Below are 16,776 nucleotides of genomic sequence, written 5' to 3'. Positions count from 1 at the left end.
CCGCTCGTTAGAGTAGCGACACTAAATTTGCTTTCTGGTAAAGTAGCTTTGGTAGGGAAGGTGAAGACACTTCGGACGGATGTTTGAAGTTTCATTTTGAGATGAAAGGCACTAGAAAATGTTGTGCTCATTGTGTTGGTGTTTTTTTGTTGTTTTTTTTTATGTTGTCTACCGATAGCCTATGCTGCATTTGAACAAACAGAGACTGACTGTCGCAAATTCATTGTTAAAAATATCAAGTAGAAATGATTTTAGTTTTGCCAGCGAATTTCACTTGTAATGTGTAGTTTAGGCTGCAGCCTCCCTCCTGCAAGGCCTATGAGAGGGGGGTACGGCGTACCCTTGAGTGCCCAAGACTGTGATTGGTGGGGGCCCAAAATTGTGATTTTATAGTTTACGCACAAAATTGTTTGGTTAAAACCATCCTATACGACTAAATTCAAGCATAAAAGTTGTTATTCTTTAGACCTAGGGGGGGGGGGACCGTAATGTAGAAAAAGGGCTCGAAAAGGTAATTAAATTAATTGCGCGCAAATTAGGGGCCCAATGTGGTAATTGTATGCTTTATGTGCAAAAATGTTTTGGTAAAATTAAGCACCTTAAATTAAATCATAAAATTTGATTATTCACTTGTCCGCGGGGAGGGGGGGAGGGCATAGTCAGGGGATGGAATGGAAGACAGATTTTGGGATGGAAGATCTTGATCATGGGATGGAAGACAATCTTCCATCCCAATTCCATCATTAACTTTCTAACGCTTCATCTAGGGCTACCATATGTCCTCTTTTAAGAGGATTTGTCCTCTTTTTTCAAGAAAAATAAATTGTCCTCCGAGAACACTAAAAAATGCTCAAATGTCCTCTTTTTTGACAGTTTGGGTTTTCATGCTTATATTTTCAATGGGGTTATATTGCTTGATGACGTTTTAACGACGGCTTGTAGGCTATTTGTTTTCTAAACATTTTGTAACTTATACCAATGTAACATGTTGATTTATAAATTCTACAAGAAATTGGTGCATTTTATGGAACTGTTGTTGAACGTTCATTAAGGTGTTTCAAAATTTCACCACTTTTAAATTTCAAAACGAGTACCTTTTTTTCTGATGGAGTTTCGGCCGCTGATTACGAATCTGGCATTATTTTTTCATTATGACGTCATCTTGAGGGGGCCCCACGCGATTTTTCACGTTTTTTCGCGTTTTTTCAATATCTCGAAAACTACTTTTGCTAGACGTATGGAATTTGTATCAAATGATGCAGAATATACGATTTCCTATCTCTACTTAAAGAGAGTTTAAAGTCGTATCTGCTTCAGAAAAAAAGCAATTTGGAAAAAACACTTTTTTATTGTTTTTATATCCATATCTATAATCTTCGAGCTGTATGACAGGATGGATGGGTTGCTGTTGAGCTGTTGCAGGATGGGTTCAAATTTGAAAAGCGTTTCTACTTTTAAATTTGATTTTATAACCTGTAGTCGTTCTAAGTCAATATTATACAATACCATATTAAGTAAAATACACCGCAATATTATAAAAAAATATTAGCAACTAAAGAGCCTAGATAGATTGGCCAGGAAAAATCACATGCTAAGAAAATTCCACTGAGATAAACAATCGCGAGTAGAATAATCAGGAATAAAAGAGCATACAGTATATCCCACTCAGCTGTATCTTAACCAAAACAACAAACTATAAACTAACATAACACTAAAATTATTTTCAACGTTCATGATGGTCGTCTGCTAATTACAAAGAAACGCACGGAAGCGAGCATCTGTCTTTCCTGCTTGTGATGGGTTATCGATAATCCTGTTGTTAACGACACCTTTTAATTTCCCAATCATCCTTTCCGTCGCTCTGTTGTTGTTCTCAATTTTTTTCCAAAATGTCTCCGGAACATCGCAACACATCATACAAGGAGCAGTTTTGCTCTTTGCAGTAAAAAAGTTTCGAAGTCCGGCTTTGCGATCTCGCAGTAAACTTCTGGCATCTACTGACTGCGGAAACGCTACTGTTTTTACAGCTTCAACGGAATAAGGTGGTACTTCAGAGAAAACGCTTAATGAGATGTTTATTGGTGTCAACCATTGCAGAGCATGGTCGTAAAAGTACTTCAAAGCGACATCTGCAAGTTCTGAATCGAGGTCTCTGTACGCAAGTAAAAAACTTCGTTGCACAATCATGATACCCGGGCCTTCAGCAGCGGAAGGCATCAGGTGAATAAGCAAAAACGAAGGTAGATACACTGAAACTATGTAAGATACCAATCTAGTAAGTTTTTCTTTTTGGTTATCATCCAGTTTACAGACGTTGAAAATCAACAGACGAAGATATCCGCTTGCTGTTGTAATCCATCGGGCATGGCATGTCGGCTCTTGCTTGTAAACCAAAAGATTTCTCATGTTTTCTGGAACATCCATTACAAGGCAACAAGCCAAAGCAAGTAAACACACGTGATCGTTCCTAAACGACTGGTCGTTACTGCCATTTTCTATCTGACTAGAGAACCATTCTGCTTTCTTTCTCAAATGCAGAGCAGCTAATCCTGTGATAGGAACGCTAAGTTTAACTCTGTCAACAATGTGACTCAAATCAGGCTTCTTGATTTCACTAAAGTGATTCATCAGTGCTCCATCTTGCATTGCTCCAGGTCCCTTCTTTTGCCCTTCGATTTTTGAGATGACACGAGTGAAATATATTTCATTAACATGAAATAAGCATTCCAATGTGTGGATGCCTCGACCATGCCGTTCCATGAAAAAATCGGCGAGGCGCTTATTTATACCAGATTTTTTCCCTGTGTTTAATGCAGTAGTATCTGACATAACTGAATATACTTTACTCAAAGTATCCTCACAAATTTGCTCGGTAACACAGTTAAAAATGGTCTGAGAAGTTACCGAAATTCCTTCCAAAAAAGTTTTCACAGCTAAAACTTTTTCACACTTGACTCCTGTATCCACAAATTGTCCCAAAAAGATGTACCTGTCCATTTTGTTTATGATTTTTCCATCATAGCATAATTGAATTGCTTTAGCATGTTTCAGCTCTTTCTCACATTGATTTAAAGCTTCAAGTCGACACTGCTCGCGCTTTCGAAGTACAGTTGTTGGCGAAGCAGAAATATTTTTTTCTCCAACAGTTGATCGCTGCAGATCGGATTGTTGGCGAATCGACAGTTCGACACTAAACGACGGTCTGCTTTAACACAGTCACTGGCACTGATCGAAAATGAACGTTTTTTAAGGTAAGCTTTTCCTCCTGCAAGATGCTTGAGAGCAGGTTGGTAATCCAGGTCGAAATAGGTTGACGTGTCCCTAACATTATCACTCGTCTCTGCTTCCAAAACATCATCGTTGCTCTCATTAGAATTTATATTTAAATCGAACTGGCGCGGTCTCAACAAATTGAATAAAACTTTAGAATTGGATAGGCCTCCGTTTATTGTAGCTCTTAATTTACTGGATGTGGGGTTCTCAATATCATCTTCCGCCGTGGTGCGTCGCTTGAGCTTGATTACACTCTGCAGCTTGTGTATATTAAACAGTGCATCTTTGGATGAAGATAAAATCATTCTTCTATCGGACCTTTGATCTTTCAGAAACATAATTTATTTTTCTGGAACTCTGTGGTCAAAACTGCAACTACAAATCAGCTTACCTTTATACGTTTGAAATATATCTGGTATTTCACACCGGCACTTGGTTATATCAAAGAGCTGGTCGAGCCAGCCATCGCTGATTGAAATAAGTTTCAATTTCTTGGCACGTTTTCTTGCCACAGCAAACTTGTGAATAAGTTGCTTCAGTTTTGTATGGATACTTCTCAACTCGATAGCAGGCAAGCTGGCTCTTCTCCACAGTTGAACTATGTCATTCACAACTACATCTTTGATATCATTGAATCCTGGAGTTTTCTTCAAAAATTTAGTGTCTGTATCCATTAAAAGCTGCTGAATATAATGATAGTGCTCTATAACTTCTCTACACGTTGGTAATGTATTTCCAAGTAACTTTTTCGAGACTATCAGAAACTTAACCTCAACAGATCTCAACCATGCCATATCCCTGCTTATACTGCATTTAAAACGGACCAACTAAATTCAAATTGGAAATTGTTTTTATCCCTTAAGACCCGTATTGTCAGCAAACAATTATCATTGTTGATTTACAAACAATTACCATTGTTATTACCAATTACCGAATTGACGTCACAATGTATTGTCATATAGCTCGAAGATTATAGATATGGAATATAATATATGTAAAAACAATAAAAAAGTGTTTTTCTCAAATAACTTTTTTTCTGAAGCAGATACGACTTTAAACACTCTTAAGTAGAGATAGGAAATCGTATATTCTGCATCATTTGATATAAATTCCATACGTCTAGCCCAAGTAGTTTTCGAGATATTGAAAAAACGCGAAAAATCGCGTGGGGCACCCTCAAGATGACGTCATAATGAAAAAATAATGCCAGATTCGTAATCAGCGGCCAAAACTCCATCAGAAAAAAAGGTACTCGTTTTGAAATTTAAAAGTGGTGAAATTTTGAAACACCCTAAGTCGTTCATTGCCTGGTTTATTGTAAAATATTAAATGACATTTTAAAAGCCATGTTCACACTTTCACAAAAAAATTATTCTTTTACCTACATACGTTTTATATTGATACAACGCTTGTAGACGTTGTTGATTACCAACAGAGTTTAGCTCGTTTGTTACTTGAAACAAATCGAAACGAATGTCTAAAAGTGCTCCACTCCACACTCCAAGGCTGTTCGTTCAGGAGCAGCTCATGAGTGAACGAATACACGGACCCCTCCATTTCTACAAGCCGAAACTTAACGCTGTCAACCTCAGTGACTGGGTCTGTATCGGTAGGCACTTTAACAAGTCGAAATTCTGCCACTGAAATTGACTAGGATGAAACCGCCAACCAATCAGAACGTGTTATAAGAGGCTACCGTCCAATTGTGACCCTTCTAGCACTCATCCAGAGAGTTAATGCTTGTTTTGAACTTTATTTGGTAATTACAGAAGAAAAAGAGCAATAGCAGTGGTGAGAATCGAACACGCGTCAATGAAATGACTATTTCTAACCCTAACCCCTAAGCCAACCAGCTGACAAAAAATCCATCACTTAATTTGCTTTCTATCATCTTCTTTTCGCCATTTTTTACGTCACTTAAACCGTAGCTTATGATTGGTTGGCGGTTTCATTCTAGTCAATTTCAGTGGCAGAATTTCGACTTGTTAAAGTGGCTACCGTCTGTATCAGTGGTTCGAGGCTTCTACACAGTGCAGCCTACTGTTTCTGGCAAGTAATTTAACAACTTCGTTAAGGCTGACCATTCCTTGTTGAAAAAAGTTAAGGCTTGACCTGGAGATCGTGCCTGATTTGTCACATTTTTGCGATCATTGCTGTCTGACTGAAACTGTCTAAAAATTAGGTATTTTTTTCACTTTTTGCTGACTTTTAAAAATATAAAATATTTGTTGTCTTAAGGAAGCACTAGAAATGAGAAACATAAGTTAAACGTTCAGTCATTCTGTTTTCTTATTTTTTTGGTAACGTTTGCTGCGTAGGCCTATAGCCTACTGTAGGCTAATGATCTAAAAACATGTAAAAGATTTTTCAAGCGAAAAATCCTACTTTCTGGCGAAACGTGTCCTCTTTTTAGGCGATGAAAATATGGTAGGCCTAGCTTTATCAAGAGTCAAGACATGCAAAATATTACGTTGCTTGCTGAAATAATTCGAACGGTACGTTCAAACAATAATTTAAACGGTGCGTAATCCTTGGGAAAATACTGCTGTTAAATTTTTAGCTTAAATTTAGCCTATGGTTTTTAGGTTTATTTGTGGCATATTCAACGCGAGATCACAAAGTGTGAAGACGGAAGAGATTTCTGAGATGGAATGGAAGATTTCTAAGATGGAATGGAAGAAAATCTCAGGATGGAAGATGAAAAAAACGTCTTCCAATCCAATTCATCCCATACCCTGGGCAAAAGACCGGGTATTTTTGGGCTTTTTTTGTTTTTTAAAAACTATTTAAAAACTGTAGTTTCACGCTTATTTCACTTCAAAGTGAATTTCGGAGCAGGAGCCGGAGTGAATAGCCTACTGTCGAAGCAGGAGCGCAGCCGGAGTAAAAAAAGTGACTTCGTTCACCTATGCTAGGCATGTGGTGAATGCAAAAGTTAATGAAGAAAGTTTATTGGTCAGATGATTAATTTGATTAGGCTATGTTTTAACAAGAAGTTATGTTTGAGCCTTGGAAAAGAGCTTGACTTGTTGTAGCCTACCAGATATCGTACGCATAACACTCAGCAACGTTAACGGATTTAACATTTTCTATTAAACACACAAAAAAAGAAAAAAACTACTAAATCCAACGTTTTCGACACCAGATAGTGTCCTCATCAGGAATAATTAGTGGCTACATCTAAGAAAAAAAAAAATTGAAAATTTTACATTAAAGCTGTACAAGCGACACCTCTCAACAACATCATCAACAACTGACACAAGAATTCAATGCAAGATACACAAATTGGCGAGGGACAAATCACATGATATGCACAACACAAACACAAAATAATAGTTTTATTGCAGCCTGATACTATTATTGCGCACAGATGTCCAATTCTGCAGTAAAATGCTGTATGGTGTGCAATAGGCTATGCCTAAGCATACATCACGTGTTTTGATCCCCGGTTTTGCCCAAGACAAAGAGGGTCCGAAGTGAGAGGGGAGCCCGGAATGACTCTTCGTACTCCTAGTAAAACTTTCTCTCGGAGGCCCTGCCCTCCTGTGCAAGAATTAGGATTCTCACTAAAGGTCCATCGACCCTTCAGCGTCCACCATCTGGTAGAGTTGAATATTAAATGTTTGCTTGGTGATTCATTGACACATGTTGAGAAATTTTGCTCCATCAAATAGTGAGTAGAAATCTCCAATTTTTACGTATATTTTTCCAGATGAGCAAAATCGTTTGCTTTGCTTTGTAGTCTTATAGCCTAAGTGTAGGAGCCGGGGGCGCAGAGGCTACAACCGAACTCCCAAACTTTTCAATTAGTCGAAAATTTTGGTAAATGTGATAAAAACTTGGGCAAGAACTTTCAGTACGGTATGGTTCAAGAATTTCATGATTGAACAATAGATGACTTATATAAGTAGCCTACCGTAGGCTAAGTCATCTATGATTGAACGTAGCTGAAAGTATAGTTTGCAAGTTTAGTTTATAAGGTTTGAAATAACTTTTCAACTTATTTTCAACATTTGAAAATATCCAGATGCTTGCAAATTTTATGAAAAATATATCTTGATCGATATGTACCAATATTGACTTTGAAAGTGATGCATTAAACGCACAACTTACGGTATCAAAATGCTCAGCTGAAAATGTAGTCTTCAAATTTAGTTTATGAAATTTTACAATTTTTATTTAAGTGGTCTATACTTTGTCGCAAAAACTATTTTGGCGCATTTAGTCATAAAGTCACAGTTATTAAAGATTTGATATTCATTTAATCAATTTGGGCGCATTCAAATATACTTGGGTAAGAATTTTCCGCACTTCCAGAAACTAACTTCCCCTGCGCCTATGAGTCAATTGATGAAATGCACAAATTAGCTTGATTACTTAGTGTATAAACTATTAACTGTGAAAGTTTTAATCATTGTGTGTGCAAACAAGTTACTTACCCATTCATTTTCCACATTTCAAGCATCTGTAAAACATATTTGTGATTTGTCCCTAACCAAAAAGTGAAATATGTCAGTCATGATTGGTCAAACTTCCTGCTGCGCTTGAATAAGTTGCAAGTTGTGCTCGTGTGCAGTTGCGCATAAAACGTAAACAAATCGCATGTGTGGGCAAGCAGACAGGAAGGAAGGCAGCGCAGGCTGTTAGCTTAGATAGAATAGAACGATATCGCTGCATGAGCCATGAGTAGACATTGGTTTACAGGCGGAACACTGCAAAGTTAAAGCAGTTTTGAAACTCATCACTGGCGGATACCCTTTTCTGCAGCATTTTACCTTAGTCCATAGGTAATTATTTTGCTGTGGTAGTCACATATAACAACAGAGTAACTTACTGTAAAATAGAATAATTTGTGGCTCATCAGGTTCAGCCTTTGTCTTGTAAATATTGTGAGCATAGCACTAATAGAGTGAATATGGCCTATTATAACTACGGTAATGTTTAAGAGATTTGTTTTGTTTTTGTTATATTCACAATTATGTCTGATTTTTAATAATTCAAATTAAGTGGACAGGAAGGTACAGTAATTATTGCATTTTTTTGCATGCCAAACTCAAGAAACACTATCTAAAACATTAGCTCTGTCTTCAACTTCAGAATTTTAAAAACAATAACGGGAGGTTTAAAAGTGTTTTGTGCAATTTTCTGCAGTTAGGCACTGAGGCACAGTATTTTAAATACCCTGTTTGTTTTTCCTCTTATAAATCTATCTTACTCACTTAAAATTATGAACAAAGGATGAAATCCGCAAAATGAAAAACATGGGAGCTGGTATTTTTGCGGGCCCTATTCATCACCCAAAAAAGATCAAGAAACACTCTTTTAAATTGACCTTATTATTAGCTACTAGGAAGACATTATCTGTGCATAGCATTAATCATAGTGCTGGCAACTGAAAGTCATTGGTGATGATAGCCTACCCATTCCAGTGTAAAGCTTTGGGTTTATGTAAGATTCTCCAATCTGATGAGTTTTAATTATTGAGTACAGTGTACAAGACAATTTTTGTCTATGATATGGTCAATTTTTTTGAAGCTTAAGTTGGTTTTATTATACGAATAGCTGGCTTATTGCTGACGCTAAATGTTCTCTTTCCAACCAGTTTATACATTTGTTTTCAATGTTTGCCTGCGTATAAAACCCCCTTTTCATTATGTTTAAATTTGAGGATGGAATCAATATTTTTAAAGACCTTTTTTTAAAACTATTGGTTATTAAAAAAAACTGTGCATCACTGTTGGCGTTGGGGCAGTGTTTATGATAAACTAAATGTATCAAGCAGTTATTATGTTCTTTTCTCACTCAGTTAACGCAGGCCTCATACTGTGTTTGGAGCATGATGTATTGTATATACAGTTGAATTATAGTCTATGATTCGTTCCTCAATACTACAATCACAGATCACAGTGGTGTCAGCTCCCCATTCATACATAGTTCGGTTGTGAAATAATCCTATATTGATATGAGGATAGTTTAGTTGCATGATACAAGAAAGTGTGAAAAAGCGAAGGTGCATACATGACTTCATTGATCGACGCTTACCAATGATAATTTGGGAGCCAAAGTCAGGAATGAAAGTGCAAAAGTCTTTGAGCTCTTCTTTCACTCTATATTATAATTTATTGCCAGTCTGCTCAACATTTCTTTATTACTAATTGGTTGTCTTATGAATTTATGTTAGGCCAACTTTGAAGACTTTATGTGATTGCAGATGTGAATCTATGTGTTCATGGTCACTTAAAGTAAGAATCTGTTTATTTAAAAAAATAATGTCGAAATCATTTGGTAATGAAAACAGCTTCGTTGTGAATTACAGATGAAAGTGGTTGTTTGTGTAGCTTACCAGATACTTGTATAACCTGTTTTATTTGCTCAAAAATGTAAAGTTCAGTTCCAGTTTATTTGTTTTGTTAGCAAAGAAGCAAAATTATCCAAAACATAAAATAAACACAAATATTTTGCACAACAACGATGGCAATGAAAAACTAAAAGATTACCAAAGTCAGCTGCCCCCTAACATGTAAATCTGAAATCGTTGTCAATTATTAATTAAAAAATACAGATGATGACATAGTTTGGTTAAAACAGAAACACATTACGCACTTTTTATATATTAACAGGTTTATTAGTTTAAAAGTAGGTAGAAATTTTTAGGAAAGCATGCTAACAAACTTTGCTAATGTGCATATCACCTACCAATGCAATGTGCAAAGGCTTGGCCTCATTTTGCACTTTTCGGTTAAATAAACAGGTTTTGCAAACTAGTGATGTGTGATTGGCTGGACTCATCTGTAGTTTACTATACATTTTTTTTTCGCATATCGAATAAAAATTATTCAAAACTTTATAATCATATCTCCAATGTTCGTATTACAGAGCAGTAACTCTTCAATACTTATGCTGCGCAAAAAGAAACATCAGTTGCAAAGAGATCATGGAGTGAACCATGAAAAGGTGAAATTTGATGGAAGATCTTCCCAAGATTCTCTTGTGGAATCTCCTACATGGAATGCGGCTGTTTTTCAGCAAAATGGCTCAGGCATCCCAAGCAGAAACAAAAACAACAATGGAAAACATAAATTAAAACTTCATCGGCATTCCACCAGTGATATTGAGGCATCAGGTAAAATCTTTCCCTTTATACAATAGCAGAGTTGCTAATATGTGACTGTAAAAATTTATCAATTTTTTTCTATTGAAGTTTTTTATTTCCATCATAGACTGGACTATTGCATTTGTGTAATATGCATGGCTTCATCTTATCCAACTGAATTATTTATTGATTGCATTAAAAGCGGTTTTGCCCGCCATTAAGCCACTTCATTTAATACATCTCAGTAGCGTTATTCATAAGATCCAAAGTGGAAATTACTTAATTTTGAAACTATTTTGGATCTGAATACCGTATTCAGTAAATAAGTCAGTGGGGCAAAAAGCCAATAAACCACTTTAAACTGGTTGTCAAGAACTGATTAAATTTACTAAAAGCTAACACATTACAGATGTTATTGATAGCAATTAAAAATGAATTTTTTAAGCATTTTTGTGAATTTTTAAGCGTTACTACAAGCCGGAATGTAGTTGTTCTAATGTTCCATAGTAAACTGACCCTACAACTGTTGTGTCTTTTCCATAGCAGCCATAGATTGAAAAAAATAGTAAGTGGCTGAAATTGCCTGTCTTGGGTCAAAAGATGTTCACCAAACTCAGTTTTGGGTTGTACCGTACTCAAAAATTTTGGCAACTACTTTGCTATAGGCCATTGCTTTATTTAACACTGTCTTGTTAAATAGTGGGAAACTACTTTTATGATGAAGTTGGCTAACTAGAGCTAACATCACTAATAAAGTCTTTTAGAATAGGGTCAATTTCACGTTAAGATTTTACCGTCATACAATATGTTTTGTTGACAAGATTAAAATCTACTGATAAATTTATTTCTGTAGTGGCATTAGCTTTGATAAATTATTAAGTTCATAATTTTTACTTGCGATTTATTGTCTAACGCCATTTTACTTGGTATAAAACACGGTTATAATTTGTTATATAAGCACTTGGAGAGCTGTGTTAGAGAAATTGTTCTGTTTTATTTTTCTTTATTTTGGCACAGATGCTGCATTGTACAGCAAATGCACTGTACAAAACCAACATTTTTTTTATCACTTGTTTAAAAAGGAGACGATTGTTTTAAATTCAAAACAACATGATTACATACAACTTCGTTTCCTTTTCCCAAATTTTATATTACTCACCGACTTTTTCACTTCATTATATTTTGTTTAAGTTTTGTACCGCCAATCCTTGTGAGTTGTGAGACATTGAAAGATTCAGCAATTGATGTTACGACGGTGTCAACTGCTTCTATGCATCAGTAACAATCACGTCATATTTAGTCTTGAAATGATTTTTTATTCTCGAGTGTCTCTTTTGTCCATAGTGCAGCAGAAGCAGTCGTTCAATAAAAATTGATATTTTTGCCGTTTTTTGCGTTTATATTTCCTCAGTGCTGTAACAACTGCGTACCATGTTTGTGATTGAAACCTGGTTTGACTCAACAAAAGGTATAACACGACTAATTATTGAGCTGTGGCTACTAAAGCATTCTGTTATCGTGATATAGTGATCGAACTCTTTGATTCAACGCACGACTATGTGAAGTACAGCGTATAAATGCGTGATGCAGGCTTCGGTCGCAGACTACTCGGCAGTCGGCATGCGACAACTCAGCAAGTGCTTCAACTCAGCAATTACGTTTCAGCTATTGTCCAAGCCAGAAAATGAGATTTTCACCCAGCTTGGGACTTGCTTGGTTGTTGCTTGGTAAACTGAACTTGCTGACTTGTGACATGCCAAGTTTCGGGTTGCCCAGTTGTTACTTTCCCAGTTTGATTATTTACCAACTTCTGCCACTTGCTGAAATGTTGCTAGCTCAGTTGTCCCTTGGTCAACTACCATTAGCTTAGTTCACAACTGCTGACTTGTAGGATATTCAAAGGCTTCATACGCGCATAATAATTCTATCACTGCTGTTTTTTGATACAAACAGTTTTAATGTTCCCTTAGGCTATAAAATATAATTATGACGAATATACATTGTTCTTTATTTAACGACGTATGTTGTTAAAGTACCCTGTGTAAAGTAGAAGTTCCCAGACTGTCTGCTGTGCCGCGAAGGGTTTGTAATTTGAATTTTGCAATCGTAAGCTCAAAACTGCGAAGTGTCAATTTAGTTTAGAAGGAAACATATATTTATTTTGATGTTAAAGTAGCCTACCTTAAACAGCGGACAATTAACTGCGTAAGTCGCTTGATCATCGGACCACTCCCAACCAGAGGCGTAACCAGCACAAAAGTTCTGGGGGGGGGGGAATTAAGATTTTCGCACATGGGAGTGAGCTTGGCAAGAAGGTGGACCACCAACCGGGGGGTTGGGGGATTTCCCCCAAAAGTTAAAAAAAAAATTAAAATTGCGCATTTTGAGGGTACTTTCAGCCTAAATCAATAATAAAAGTTTGTCAAATGATGCTGTAACAAGAGGGTGAAATTTTGTTCAATATATTTCGAGGGGGCAATTGTTTGCATCAAATTAAACCAAATATTATATAGGTTTAAAATCTTAATCGTCTCCTGTTAAGACAATGCGTACGCTTTCGGAAAGAAAGTGTTTTAGGTGTGTTAGGCATATTGTTTGTCGTATCCAGGTTTACGCCCGGTGATTGAAGATTTAGATGAAGTGGACGGGAAGGCAAGGAAGCCAATCTTCGTGACCACCTTCAGGCATGCCTTTAAGTGTCTTGCCAAAGACACAGTCGCATGCTCTTGAGCAGTGTCGAACCGGCGCCCTTTCGAACGTCGTTTTAGGGCCCTCACCACTCGGCAATGCAGCTGTGTGTTATGTATATGATCGTATATTAGTGAAAGACCATTCGCTGCCAGATTGTCAATTAAGTTACTTGCTTTGTGGTTGTTTTTGTTCACCCCCCATTTCTTTGACAAACAACTGACTTGTGTCTCAAAGGCATGTCTGTTGCTTCCACAGGTAGTTTATCTAACATCGCAATCAACAGTTGGCAAATGTGAACGAAGCACTGATATTTTCTGAGCTTACGATTAATCAGCGACAATTACCAAATGTTAAAATAGTGCTTTTTTAAATGCTTGGGGAGGGGTCATAAGTTTACTGGACTGAAACTGCCACTTTCTATTTAGTTTTCAAACTTTTTATTGGCTTTCAGTTGTTACTTTTTCACTTAAGCCAAACTTTAGATCGCCCGCAATTTTTTTCATGTTTTAGGCATAGTTTAAAACCAGAGATGGTTTAACGACGAACAGTTCTGGTGAAGGCTTAACTAACCGAATTTCCTTTTCGTGGCTGTCACATGTCCTTGGTTTGTTGCTAAGCTTTAGTTGATTGGCTTTACAGTTTTTTGTTAGTTGCCTTTAAGTGTACAAGATACAAAATGGATAATCCTTTTCATAAAAAGCATTACTTCCGGCCTTTCGGGTATTTTGATACGGTACTTTTACTAGCGCATTGCTTTACAGTTTTAAAACTGGTTTGTTTAAGTTAGCTGGTTGAACATAGTTTCAGCGTATTTAAGCGTCTATTTCAAGATGGTGGAATTGCGTTCGGAAAACTCTGGAAGTCTCAAAATACTTGCTTTCTAAATCAAATCGTTTCGTATTCAAAACACAAGTTATGACAGAATAAGACCGACGGATGGTATTTGGTCACGCTCTCAAAAATTAAAAAAATTATTTCATAGAAGAATAGATTCATAATAAGAATAGATCAAACTATTTGATATCACCGAAAGGGATAATCTGTCTTAAGTCATTGGCAAATTTTAAGCAGTTTAGAAGTTACCCCCAAAGTCTGGAAAAAATGCAGTTTTTCGAGAACAATTCTTCACTCAACTACATAAAGTCAACAATTAAACTAACCTACCCCTGTAAATAAAGAAATTGAGAGATAAAATAGATCCTGTATAGTTTTATAGTTTCGTTATCGCACACGCAACTTGCAATCTTGGTTGGACTTTTGGCTGAGTTAAATGCATCAGAAACCGCATACCTGCATCGACTCTAGTGAATTGGTTGAAACTTGAGTGAAGTTGCTGCTGGTAAAGCGCCTCATTTCCATCACTGCGGTCGGTCGGGTTGAGTAAAGTTGCTGCTGGCAAAGCGCCTCATTTCCACCACTGCGGTCGGTCGAAGACAATGATAACATTGCAATATATTTTCATACTGAGCTACTTGCACCTGTGTTGAGTGCTACTGCTATGTGTCCTTCTATGCAACCATCCAGTACGTCTACGTACAGTCGTACACTGTGTACTAAAACGTATTTTGGCGTGTAAATGATGCAGCCTACGTTTGTGAAGTTGTGTTGAAGTAAGTCGGATTGTTATACATTGACAGTAGCCTCTGTCCTGACATATCATTGTTGCTTAATTTTAATACAAATACAATAGCAATAATTACGACAAGCGCCATATTGCGTAAACGAGAAATTATTTCAAATTGTCCTGTGTGCAATATAAAATTTTGCTCTGCATAGCATGTGCATGAGATCAAAGGTGGTTTTGTTTGATTTTTTTCATCTAGAAAGTTTTCATCTAGAAATGAATTTACCTTTTGAGAGTGAATTGCATTTGTCATCAGGTAAATTTGTTTTACCAGGAACTTTGACAAAAAATAATTGGATGGGGTAAATTTAATCTTTAGGTATTCGGCAAGAGGTACACATGGGCAAAAGGTTGTAAACTTGTGTTTTATCTAACTGTTTGAAACGAATTATTTTCACCCTCGTTTTGAAACAAGTAACTTAACATTGTGCCAAAACATAAGCTGAGTTCAGATTCTCCATTACCAAAATGGCCCGTTTCGGTGAGTCCGATCCCTATTCGGTGATTTTTTTAATTTTTTTTTTTTTAAATTATCGGGTACCATAGCCTAATTAATTATCATTGCCGTTTTAAGGTTAGGGGTTAGAGGTTAGGAACTCATCGAATCGGACTCACCGAATAGTAGCAGACCCCTTCATTACATGTTCAAGGGAATGGTTACTTTATTAGTTATGCCTAACCTAACCTTGAATAAAGATATAAATTCTATTTCATGTTGTTTCAGCTGAAGTGAAGAAGAAGGGCGTAACGAAAGCGAAGAAGTTCAAAGGTGGGTGGGAACCATGGTGGGAACTTATCTTCTATGCACTGTTTTAAACTCTTGTTTTGTGACATGGTTTTACATTTATCGTGTGACTACATTCTGGTAAATACTTTGCAACAGAAAGGTTCTAACAGCTTTCGTGTCCGTTTCTATACTTGCTTCACTTGTTTGTACTCCCATTGTCAGTGCTGCAAATTGTAACATCTCTCATAGTCGTTTGATATAATACTTACAGTTATTTTTGTTTTACTGCACAGTATTCGGTTATTTTGCGAATGATGGCATAGAGTTTTACCTAAAACGTTTGAATTTAATATGCATGCACCATTGCACCTTAGGTTTTGTATTGTTTGAGTAATGTTATTTAGTTCCATTAATTTGTTGTCAATATCTGTCTTTTAAACTCGTTTGCGGACACTTGGCATGTGTGGTTTTTTTGTTTGTTTGCTGTTGTGAACTTTAGTATGGTGTGACATCTGTCGATCAGAACTTCTTTGTGATCAGTACAAGGGTTAGTGCCTTTTTATGTACTGTGCAGGGTGGTTAAACATACGAACAGCGAGCGCAAATGCGTAGCAAAGTTTAAGGGTGTAACTGATAATTTAACGTCCACTCCAGAAGATATCAGTCTCACCTATCATTTCAATTTCATGTGACTTGTGTTTTCACCATGACTTTGAATCTTAATAGAGTTGTAGTGCTCAACCACGAGAACTGTTTCCACAGCTTCGTCAAAGATTTTAATGATAAAACGAAATGTACATGAATCTTTGACTATCGAAACAAGTTCGTAGGCGCATTCTAGCTGTCGCAACGGCAAGGGTCACTGTTTTTGTGACGTTTCAAACACTAAAATTACATCTCGTCTATATTGCAATTGAGTTTCACATTAGATTTAATTTAAATATTCTATTTGTAGTTGTAGAACAACAATCGCAGAGTTTTGTTTCAAGCTTCATACGATTTGTGCTATGGCTTTGTCCCAATGTGACGTTTATTTAACGTTGCGTCATAAGAAAATGACATCAAACATTTGCTTTGTATTTGTTGACATTTGAAATGTGCCGAGACATTCGATAGATACGGATTCAATATCAAATAAGCTCTTCTACACAATGCTTGTTATGGAGTTTAATATAATTTGCAGCTGCTGCGTGAGCTGTTTAATCTGAAGCTATTTTTGCTTCCTCGTTTCACAAGCAACACAATATCATCTTTTCTGGGCTACAGGATAGAATCGATATTGTTCGCTGGCATTGCAATCTCTTCAAGGAAATTTGACAATGGAGAAAAACCATGATTCAGACTGAAATAACAATCCAGTTTTATGGC

General features: G+C 36.5%; 1 protein-coding gene across 1 annotated transcript in view; it reads left to right on the top strand.

Moving 5' to 3' along the window:
- Positions 1 to 7,887: 7,887 nt before the first annotated feature.
- The window catches only part of LOC145782717 (diacylglycerol kinase zeta-like), a 72,024-nt gene continuing 63,135 nt past the window's right edge, over positions 7,888 to 16,776 (top strand). Inside the window, exons 1-3 of the mRNA XM_082594471.1 lie at positions 7,888 to 8,060; positions 10,150 to 10,396; positions 15,406 to 15,450. Coding sequence (XP_082450597.1) covers positions 10,171 to 10,396; positions 15,406 to 15,450 — 271 coding nt within the window. The 5' untranslated portion in view covers positions 7,888 to 8,060; positions 10,150 to 10,170. The remainder of the gene's footprint in view (positions 8,061 to 10,149; positions 10,397 to 15,405; positions 15,451 to 16,776) is intronic.

This window comes from Aplidium turbinatum, chromosome 14 (assembly GCF_918807975.1).
Source record: "Aplidium turbinatum chromosome 14, kaAplTurb1.1, whole genome shotgun sequence".
In the NCBI taxonomy this organism is placed as follows: Eukaryota; Metazoa; Chordata; class Ascidiacea; order Aplousobranchia; family Polyclinidae; genus Aplidium; species Aplidium turbinatum.
Note: the sequence above shows the minus strand (reverse complement) of the source record. Positions and strands in the feature narration are given on the sequence as shown.